The sequence below is a fragment of the Sinocyclocheilus anshuiensis genome, unplaced genomic scaffold, assembly GCF_001515605.1.
Source record: "Sinocyclocheilus anshuiensis isolate Anshui unplaced genomic scaffold, SAMN03320099.WGS_v1.1 scaffold1512, whole genome shotgun sequence".
Taxonomy (NCBI): Eukaryota; Metazoa; Chordata; class Actinopteri; order Cypriniformes; family Cyprinidae; genus Sinocyclocheilus; species Sinocyclocheilus anshuiensis.
The window spans coordinates 155727-167575 of record NW_015557148.1 but is presented as its reverse complement, the minus strand read 5'-3'; the positions used below and the strand labels follow the sequence as shown (position 1 = coordinate 167575).

General features: G+C 37.3%; 1 protein-coding gene across 1 annotated transcript; it reads left to right on the top strand.

The window, feature by feature from the left end:
• Window positions 1-668: 668 nt before the first annotated feature.
• snapc3 (small nuclear RNA activating complex, polypeptide 3) lies at window positions 669-5655 on the top strand. The gene is made up of 9 exons (XM_016473280.1): window positions 669-1181; window positions 1246-1317; window positions 1433-1514; window positions 1588-1692; window positions 1774-1923; window positions 2041-2123; window positions 4140-4298; window positions 4491-4598; window positions 5344-5655. Exons 1-9 carry the CDS (start codon window positions 706-708, stop codon window positions 5489-5491), a joined length of 1383 nt encoding a protein of 460 aa, XP_016328766.1. The 5' UTR covers window positions 669-705; the 3' UTR covers window positions 5492-5655.
• The last annotated feature ends 6194 nt before the right edge of the window (window positions 5656-11849 follow it).

The window sequence follows — 11849 nt, the reverse complement described above, 5'->3', positions numbered from 1 at the left end:
GTTCACTGCAATAAAACATGCTAACCAACACAAAATTTGGGATTAAACGGGTAAGATTTCATGACATTTATGATGTCTACTGTACTCACAGTGATATAGCTATGCTGGCTTCCTACAAGGAGAGCTAGGGTCGATTACGTTAGCTAACAACACATTTGACTTGACGTTACCCTTCCAGTGACGACATAGCAGGTTGAATATTCATTAAAAAATAATTAGATTGCGTCCATTTGTACCCCTCCAGGCTTTTAAAGAGTCTCCGGAGTAACGTCAGGGGAGGCAAAGTTGATTAGGTACGTTAGTTGTAGATATAGGATACTGTAGGTCAGGAAATCTATCCGTTCCTTTATTGATAGGCTACACGTTAAAAGCACCACGGGGGCATTATAGGGATCTGTTATGCTTCATCTATTAAGTTTTGCTATGTATAGGTCTATGTCTTGTATTAAAGTACGCAGTGAACTCTGTTGCCTTGAAACTCATGCTGGCACCATTCATTTCATATTCGCTCCCGGCTGTCCCTGCTTGCCAGCATGGTGTAAACAGAATGCGTCACGTGACGTCCGGAGCTGAACCGGAAGTATCACCCATAGGCTTACTTCCGCGTTGAAGAAAAGGGTGGATAGAAAATATCAATCGGCTATTTTTTGTCTTTTGGAAGCTGCATTCAAAATCCACTTGGCTCAAAAATCTGAGGGGACACGAATGGGCATGACGCCTCTTGCTGCTATTATCATCTCGTTGCAGGCCAAACTGACTGTTAAAACAACATTGCCCACAAACCTTAGCGCAAAGCAGGAACATGCTGGGGGGTGGGGTAGGTGTACAGTACAGCTCAGTAGCCTAGGTGGCGACAGTGTTCCTAAAAAGTTGGTCACCATTGAAGAAGAAGAAGAACATTGTTCGCGGCTTCGCGCCAATGTTGTTTCACGACTCGTTATGGCTGACTCCAGTGCTTTGATATGCGAAGAAAATCAACATGAGAACGTGCCTGTTTATGAGTTTATGGATGTGAACTCTAAGGAGTTTCATATTGGCGCATTTAGAGATTTGTGGCTGGATGTGTTGAATCCGAAGGTGTATTCATACAGTGACACAGCTCCAGAGATAGAGGACGTGGAGTTCATTGAAGAGATGGGCATTGAGTCAAAGACACTGGAGGAACTCAAAAGCATCTGCAGGTATAACAGAGAGATTCGTTTTTTATTTCTGTATTACTTATTTTATGACATACTGTCTTTTCAGTGTTGATTCTCTGAGAAGTGGACATGAAGGCACAGACAATGTACCATCAGATCTTCATTTATCCACTCTAAAGTAGGTTAAAGCCTCTCCTCCCAGCACTGAATACGATTTTATTTGATTAAACTTGTTGGAAATTTGTGATGTAGAAATATCTAATGGCATATGTACAAATATGCTGCTTTTTCAGATTACGCAAGAGAAGACAAGATTATAAAGAAACTCTCACCAGATACACTGTTGACAGACATGAAGTCTATGCCAATGAAATGGTATGTTAATTGTGAGTAATCCACACACATCATCTAAATATGACATTTACACTCTCAATCCCTTTTTATGCAGGAGATGACATCTGTGGGTAAGAAGCCTGATGACCTCAGAGACCTGATTCCTGAGGGAGAAATCATACTGACCTTTAATATTATGTATCCCATTCTGTTTCGGCGGGTATGTCCTGCACTTCATTTCATATAGCAGTGGTCTCTGTAAGTTTCTCTATTGACTGAATGTTTATTTTAATTGTGCCAGTTTAAGTTTGTGAGGGCATATCAGACTCTGCATGTGCTGGGCTCTCAAAAGCTTAGTGATCTTAGAGATGCCATCTGCTGCGTCAGTGACCTGCAGGTGTTTGGAGAGTTCAGCAACACTCCGGATATGGTACCACAGTTCATCAGCAAGGTGCATACACAGGATGGCATAAAAACACTCCATATAAATTGCATTGGAGCAGGGCTAAACTGACATTGGCAAAGATATCAAACATACAGCTGAAAAGTTAATTTTTATTTTTCTTAGGATCATTACAAGTCTGCTTTCTTTTTCTTCAATGGAACATTCTTCAATGACACACGGTTCCCGGAATGTCAAGACATCAGCATGTAAGATCTAATATGTAGTTTAATACTAAATGAAATACTAATGTTTAAAGGGGACATCGATGCCCATTTTCCACAAGTTGGTATGATTCTTTAGGGTCTTCATGAAATGGCTGCAACATACTTTGGTTAAAATTCCTCAGTGGTCGTGTAAAACAACACCCTTTTTACCTTGTCAAAAACAGCTCTGTTCACAGCGACTCGTTTCGGTGCATGTCTCTTTAAATGCTTAATGAGCTCTGCTCACCCCGCCCCTCTGTTCTGTGGAAGAGGTGATTTTCAAGTAATCATAAGAAATCTAAAGTGTGGGATTAACTTCTTCTGGAGGTGCAGCTGGATCATGTACAATGGGTACTGATCCATCCTTGAGTTCTAACTTTTTAGCAAAACCTGCCTTGAATTGTCCCTTGTTCAGAAAGCAGTCTGGAGTAAAATGATTCGCGCAGACATAAATGTATTTAGGTAGATCGGGGGGCGCATTCCCTTCAAAAACCTTCAAGTAATCCACTGCGCAACAACAAAACACCTCAACCGCTTAGGAGCCATTCTTGTCTACATCTGCTGCGGCGTCGAAACAATGGCGAACTGTTTACAGCTCACTCATGGCAGGTCTATGCTAAAACACCAGTGTCCATCAACAGTCGTGGGAGGGGCCTGTGCAAAGTGATGTCACTTTGCCAAGAATCTGTGAACGGTTGTTCTGAGAAAGTGCTTATGATTTGTGGGCATTTAAAAACAAGTACTGGCTGGATTTTCATCATTATAGGGTGGTTGTGTACACACTGCCAACATGCATTTAAGTTCAAACACTGTGTAAAAGTGAATTTTGCATCCGATGTCCCCTTTAATTCTGTACAATTTTGATACCAGTAATATAATGCAATATGGCACCTTTCAGAATTTTTTATGTTATTGCAAGGCTTGCAAGCCAAGTTACAAAAGACAGCAGATGAAAACTGCAGATATGAAAGACAAATCTTGCTAAATACAGAAACTCATGAGAAGCATTTGAAAGCTGATTTGAACATGACTTATTCTGAATCTGTCACATTGTACTCCAAACCAAATATCACAGGACTTGTCCTTTTTCATAGCATCACATTTGTACACTCACTACAATCAATACAATTACATTACAATTATCACTTGAATACAGTCAATAACTGTTGGAGCCTTATGCTGTATTTTTTTCCACATTAATCTACACTCCATCACTTCCATCAGTACAATGATAAAAACAAAAACAGATTTGTTAAAACTAAAAAAACTAAAATATCGCATGATGTGCATATCCAGAACCTTTGTTATGACACTTAACTTGGTTGCATCCCATTACTCTGGATCACCTTTGAAAATGTTTTTACACTTTGAAGTCCACCTTTGATAAATGAAATCATCTTGACATGTCTATATATGGTCTAACAGCTAAAGATGCATATCAAAGCGAAAACCAAGCCACAAGGTCAGAGGAACTGCCTGCAGATTTCAGAGACAGAATTGTGTTAAGGCACAGATTTGAGGAAGTATTCAAAAAATCTGATGCATTCAGGGATTCCAAGTCAGATTGCTTGTCACATCATACCCAAAAAGACTTTTAAGGCAATATAAACTGCCATAGATTTTAGGTTCTTCAACTATGTACTGAATTAAATGTCTAAATACTTATGCCAATGCAATGTTTCAGCTTTCTGTTTTTAATGTTATTAATCAAATCTTTTTTTTTTTTTTTTTTTGCTTTGTCATTATAAGGTTTGAAGTTTAGATTGATTTGAAAAATAAAAAAAGCATTTTAGCACAAGGTTCAAATGTAAAAAAAAAAAAATATGTTTTAAAATTTGGTCTATTCATCACAAGGCGATTGTATGGCTTTAGAATACTTGGGGGTGTTATTGCCCAGTAAACACAGTTGTTTTCGCTATCTCTTTGACAATAATTTAAATGGAGAAAAAAAAACAGTTAGTTGTGGATTTACAGACTTTGTGTATTTGCTAATTTATCAAATTTTTGTATTTGCTGAAGGACAACACAGGAGTGGACCAGAACCAGAGACTTCCCAGAATTCAAGACTGCTAAGATGGAGGACACGTCTTTCTATGACCTGAAGATGAAAGTCGGGTTTCCATATTTATACACTCACCAGGGTGATTGTGAGCATGTTGTTATCCTCACTGATGTCAGGTCAGCCCTTCCTCATTTCATGCTCATTTTTCCAGGACTTCATACACATTTCTTTTTAAAGCTTCTAAAAATGTTTCTAGAATTCTACTTACAAAAAATTAGAGGTTGGTGTTACACAGTAACATATAAAAAAAAAAAAAAAAAAAGTCATAGTCATGATGTTTGATTTGTTTCTGTCTTATATGGTGTTAGATTTGTCCATCAGAATGACTGTTTGGACATAAAGCTCTACCCACTCATCACTCATAAGCATAGAGTCGTGACTCGGAAGTGTTCTGTGTGTCATCTCTATATCAGCAGGTAAACAGTAAGCTTATAGAGCTGTTCAGCAGTATTGTCGATTTATAGGTTATCAAAAATGCTAAATTACTGTTTCCTTTTGAAATATCTCTTTTTACAACAGCAGTTTTCAATTTATTACTAATATTCTGTGGTTAACATTGTTTGAAGAGACTTTCATGTTCAAATGTCTGTTATTTGAACAACACACAGTTGTACCTCAAATGGGAATTTCTAAACTTTTTTGTGCTTTTAAATAGTTTCTAGAAACTGGAGATGGTCCTCACTGCAGAACACAAGATCCAGGGGGCGTGGTTGGATCCAGATCCAACTCCTCCCACCTTACATATTCCTAAACCTACCAATCTCCACCCCCTAAATCTGGATCCAACCATGTCCCCTGGATCTTTTGTTCTGCAGTGAGGGTCTACTGGGAAATTGGACAACTACCAAAAGGATGTGCGTTTGTGTGCTTGACAAATCTGTTGTAGTACTTTTTCTTTTTTTTTTTTTAGCGCCCAAGTGTTTCAGAATTGACATTTTAAATATTACTTTACTGATGAAAAAGTCTCATCAAGATTTGTTATCAGTATCAGACCTTATTTTACTCTCTAACATCAAAAACTGCTATTAAAAAAACCCATTAGAAAGTTAGGAATTATTTTCTGGGTTTAAATTTATAAAAAACTAAACAGTTCAATAATTTAGTACTATTAAAGTAATATTTTGTATATTGAAAGGAATTTGTTTTGTCTTTGCTTGGCAGATGGATAACAACCAGTGATGCTCTTGCCCCTACGGACCCCTGCCTGTTTTGTGACCAGTGCTTTCGAATGTTTCATTATGATGATAAAGGAAACAAACTAGGAGATTTCCTGGCCTATGCCTATGTTGATCCAGGCACATTTAATTGATCTTAAGCTTAAAATATACTACTATTATTTTGTTTCTAAATGTATATAAAAAAAAAATGGTTGTTCATGCTTAAGACTTGTCAACAATTATGATATTAAAAGCTATGTACTCAGGAATTAAATTATGAATTGGATGCTTAACCAAATTCTCATCACTAAAGTGAGTAAGATGTGTTCAGTTTAATTTCGCAGTAGCTACGTTATTACTTAAGGGTCAATGAATGTACTTTATTAGGGCACAGGGCTCTTGTTTTTCTAAGGATTATTGGGATCCAAGCCACTAGGCTTTTTTTCAAGGTTTGGGGGGCTTTCAGGGCCCTTACCATGCTCAAAAGCTCTTGAAACTTTGCACACAGGTTGGAATCTGCAGCCATCAGGGCTGGGTAGGGATTCACATGGGGGGGGCCAAGGGGGTCTGTCCGTGGCACAGTTTTATAGAGCCATTTTCAAAAGGCTCTGTAGCACATACCGTTTTACCTACAGTCACCAAGATTCATACACATATAGATCTCCACCCTGAACAACTTTCGCGTTGACAGTCAGTGCTCCGCCCAACAGGAAGTTGGCTATTCAGGGTTTAGTGAAAATCGCATGCTGTGGAATTTAAGATACTCCTCCTAGGGTTTTCATCTGATCGCCACAAACTCGGTCAACATGATCTCAAGACATTGGGGATTCAAAATTGTGAAGGGATTTTTGATGTCTCAATAGGTTTGGCTGTGGTGAGGTGATAAAATTGTTGAAAAATGAGAAACAGGAAGTGTCTAATAACTGTCGATAAATGAGGAACAGGATGAGAAGCGGGAAGTGTGTAATAACTTTTGCATAAATTTTCTGTTTTTGATCAAACTTCAGCAGTTTGTTCGTTGTATGAGGCCAATCACATAGATTTGACTATTAGGAGTAGGACACAAGGATAGGACACATCTTCACATGCGTTCACACAAAATGGACACAAAATTGATTCAACCTTCAAATCCATTTATAGAACTGTATTTACTTAAAGAGTGCTGTGTGTGATACAACAATGTATGCAACCTTACCTATTAAGGTATATACTGTATATATGAATGCATGGGTCAATGTTCAGCATTACCTATTAATGTTTGGGCTTCATATTTTCAGCACAATGTGTAGGTTAATCTGGAATTGGTTTGGAAAGTGAATTATGCATAGGAAAAACCTTAAAGATACTGTTCTAAACTTGGATGTTAAGCTATGCAAATAGCTATACCATGGCCACCTCTGACAGCATCTGCCAATCAAACCGCTGGAACTGAAAGGTGCCAACTTGCAAATCCCTCCTTCTCAGGAAAGATTAAAAGGTTATCTTCAACACAAAGAAGTGTGCTAAGCTGTTGTTGCTCTACCATGTGCTAAGCTGTTGATCTACTGTGTGCTAAGAAAAATGTGGTAAGCCAATATGTGCTAAGCTGCAAGGAAATTCTGCAAGGAGGGAATTTGTGGAGTTTTGGAAACTGCCACAGCAACAATGACCACAAGCTTAGTCCCCCCCAGAGCCTTCTCTTCAGTGGTCCTCCATTTGCGAGTTCCAAACTGCTAGGATCTTCTTCAGTAACATAATTCATTCAGAACCTTTTCTATGGACATATTTCTGTACCACTATTCTGCTGATATGAAATGAGTTTGACTACTTAATCAGTTATATTAATAAAAAATGTTTCACTGGGGCAAACAAAAAAATCCTAAAATAATAAATAGGATACCCCATAGCAGCATTTCCAGCAGTATCCAACATTTTTCAATCATGATCTTAAGCCACAGAACGTTCCCCTAACGTTAGTTTTTGGTTCCCGTTTGGTTATTTTGTTGGGGACCAAATACTAACGTTAGGGGAACGTTCTTTGTAGGTTGTATTTTTTGGAACCATAAAATAACGTTCCCAGAACGTTGCAGGGTAGTTATTTTTAAATAACCGAAAAAAAAACGTATAGAGAACGTCCCCTAATGGTTATTTTTAGGTTATTTTTTTGCAACCATAAAATAACGTTCCCAGAACGTTGCAGGGTGGTTATTTTTAAAATAACCTAAAAATAACTTATACAGAACGTTCCCTTATGATTATTCTCAGGTTATTTTTATAACCCTGTAAAACTATCTTTCCAATGAAAACGTCGCAGATGTTAATGTGTAATGACCTATACAGAGCCCTGAAATTCGTTTCATGCAGCATTTATTAAAATACAGAAAGTAGACCAATCAAAGGTTTGAGCCAGGGTTGCGCGTAGAGTGATAACAGAAATCAGAAATTCGTGGGTTTGTTTCATCTTCATTTACTGCGCGCCTCTGATCTGCACACGCTTCTCCAGCACGCGCTTTCACCTGTGTTACACAGAGAGCCGCGCGCTCGCAGGATTTAAAAATGAACGGTCATTTTTCGTTTTACTGGCTGACTGACTCGCTCGTTTATCGATCTCTTTATTGAATGATTACTTAAAATTAATATATTTATGAGAGTAAATATGATTTCGGAGGGATTTAAAATGCCTAACTGAAGAGAACATGATGTTAAGGGAGAGGTTTTTGTTTACGGATCAAAAGAAGGTCCCGCTGCAGAAACTAACGTTACACTTCAGTGGTAAGAAATGAATATACTGATATCCTACTTTAAGTCAAGTAATTTTTTATTCTTTAATATATATGTGTGTGTGTGTGAATAAATGTCATATTTTATGAACCATACATTGTGTTGAAGTCATTTTTGGTGATGAAGAAATGTAAAAACTGGGTACTCCGTAATCTTACATATTAATGGACAGATTTAATCTTATTTAATCTTACATATGATGGTTGATGTGCTCAGATTAGTACTTAAACAATAGATAAAAACGTATATACGTACATAAAAATGTTACGCCCGTACCATACTGTGATGCCCTGTCCGGCCGGAGCGATGAGACAAAAACATTAAAACCCATTATAAACGAGGCATTTGTTGCATCCAGTGGGGACATAATTACGGATTATAATGATTTATACTGTCTTTTTACACGTTGCATCGCGCCGCGTAAACATAAAACCATGTCTGCATTTGTGATCGGAGAAATGACAAACAACAAGCGCTACTCTACACTGCCCAAAAAACTCGTGTTTGAATCATCAGTGGCAAAATCCTTTAAATATGAAAAACTTTGTTTTGCATTGTAGTCTACTCTACCAGGATCAGGAAACAGTCCTCCATAAAATGTTCTGCACACATCTGAATATTTGGGTTGAACTGTTCTGGAACAGAGTTGTAAATACAAAATACTTAACCACTGATTTCTAGTCGTGTCCTCTTTTGGAAGACCAAACAAAGTAGTTTTGCTTTCACAACGAAACACACTGCGGGCTAGAGTGAGCGGAGGCAAGCCCCCTTTGATGTCTATGTGTGCACGTGCCTGCTTAGGTTCTTATGAACAAGTAAGCAGCATTTAAAACAATAAACATATAATACGCACTGTTCAGTGCTCCTCTCATAAACGCTAAAATGCCATCGAAAATTTATTATTTTATTTAACTAGTTATTTTAACTACAAATTTAAATGAAACTGAAAAAAACAATTATGAAAAATAAAATTGTACATTTACACACCTAAGGATTATATCAATCAAAAAAGTAACTGTGTATGCGTCCTCTAATTGGGTCCTTCTCATAAATGAGTAAGCGGCATTTAAAACAATAAACATATAATATGCACTGTTGCGCAATATTTAATTACAGCTTCAGATGCATGATATTTTCATTTGCTACAAGCAGGATACACGAGAAGTGTGTTCAACTCTGACACGCAGACGGTTGTGCTGGTGATAAACACAGTAAAAAGCGCTTAAAAACCCCTTCAGACCTGGATTTTTTTCACTGAACAATTTTTTTTTTATCCACTTGATATTTGCTCTTCTCCAACATAGAAATAATTCTAAAAAACAAGATTTGTGCCAACTAATTTTCTTATTAGATTTTTTTTTCATGTCCACTATAATGGACACCAGGACTGAAGAAAAATAAAAATCCCCATATTTTAACCATACATAATAAGTAGAGCTTGTGCACTATAGTTGAACTAGTGTTTAAGATTTTGAAAATAACACAGAATGAACAATGCCGTAAGAACATGGGAAAAAAAGGTAAGATGATATGAAGTCTCAAAAAACCTTTTTGTTCCTTTTTGTTGGTTGAAGTGGGTGAATCTGAGTATATGTATAAATGTCTTTGTGTGTATGTGAATGGGTTTATGTGTACTTGCTGATTGTTTTGATGAATATATGATTGTGTGCATTATAGCATCAAGGCATCAGTGTGTGTGGAGGGGGTGTGAGTGTGTGTGTTGCTGTGTATTCACTGATCTCACATCCACTATGGCTGTTTCTCACTAAAACCAATGAAAAGTTGATTGACAGGCTATGGTCACTTTGATGACATAAATGAAATCATATTAATATTAATTTCATTAATTAACATCAATGTTCATAAAACATTAACATTAGAATTTGTAGCTCTGTATTTAGCTTTGAAATGCTTCCACAAATTTCTCAACCTGTTATGCAACTAATTCATGAGGTGCTGCTGATATCGTTCAAGACCTGATGTCCATTGCGATGGACATTACATTTTAAAAAAATCCTGTGTTCTGCAACTCTGAAAGATCTTCAAAATAACTTTAAATATTATCATTTGATAGTCTTAATTTTATAATAGGTGCAAGTTGATGAGGCTACCATAAACATAAATCTGCATATAAAAGGCAAAATGTGGACTTCCTCCTCTTCCTGTCTAGTTGGTTAGTCTCTTTTCTGATGCCTGTAGCTCAATCAGATAAAGTTAGGAGTCATATCTTCATTGTGATTGGTTGATCAGGGACCAATCAGTGACCAGGCATTGCTCATATTATGAAAACATAAAATTTAATTGGTTTAAACAAAAAATCATATGATGTCCATTTCAATGGACGCAGGGTCCGAAGGGGTTAAAAGCAGCGTTGTCTCTTTAAAACCTGATGCACATGACGCAGATATCTTCTCCAAACTCTTTACGGTCATTTAAGACTTTATAACTCATTTAAGACTACGTTTACGAGGTTACTTGCCAAAACCACGCATTTTGACATTTGTGTACAGCCGAACGAGCAACCTTTTAAACTATAGCCTACTTCACTGCACCGTTTCTGCGGCGTAACCCCAGGTATGTGTCGCGTCGCCACATTCTCGGATTATGTAGAATAAAGAAGGTAAAAGTTAATCTTCCGAAATGAAGCAGCAATATCTTCTCAGGTAAAAGTTATTAGAACCGTATCTAGGGGCAAGCTGGCCATCACTCTACTCTGACTCTCTGAGTCTCTGACCTTATCAGCCCATTTGTATCCTATTATTTGATTCGCTCTTGTTGCTTATGTTATGACAGAACAGCTAACCAATCACGATGATCTTGTCTTCGGAAAAGATGATTTTATTCGCTTACGTCAGAAACCGCGAATCTCTTTAAAAACGGGCTGTTGTTCTCACTACATTGCATTGTTATATTGCGTAAAAGTTTTACCCGCCAACTGGCGACTGACAGTTACATATACTCGCCAACGCTGATTTTTACTCGCATTTGGCGCTTGGCGAGTGTTAATTTTAGGCCCCGTCACCCGCGTGGGTCCTACCTCTTGCATGATCGTAACGCCTCTTTTTAATGTTTTGTTTCTCAGAATTTTTCCTCTTTTTTTCTTGGCTTACATACATTTCTACATATGCCATGTCATGCCATAGCATCATTAAACTAGCATCTAAGTGTTTTTTGTTTCTGTAACCTATGGTTCTGTAACCATAAAGGCTGCTAATTTGTCCCCTGACTAAGCATTTATAGAAATTATGGGAGGCATTTAAATAATCCTGTGAATGCACACTTAAAGAATGCAGAATCGAATCGTTAATCGAATCAAATTTAATTGTGAATCGAATCGAATTGAATCGTTGTGAATTTGCAAAAATCATTCTTGGATCGAATCGAAAACCTATGAATCGTAAATCGAATCGATTCGCTGTCTACCCAAAGATTCACAGCCAATCAAATCGAATTTAATTGTGAATCGAATCGAATTGAATCGTTCTGAATTTGCAAAAATCGTTCTTGAATAGAATCGAAAACCTATGAATCGTGAATCGAATCGATTCGCTGTCTAACCCAAAGATTAACAGCCTGAGAACTGAATTAGCCAATTATTGCTGCATGAAATTGAGACACATGGAATTAAACAGGCCTGTTTGATACAACTTTAATGCGATAAATAGCAATATGCGCATAAATATGGCTTCGTAAGAATCGATTTGCGGATTTTAAAGGGGTCATATGATGCTGCTAAAAAGAACAGTATTT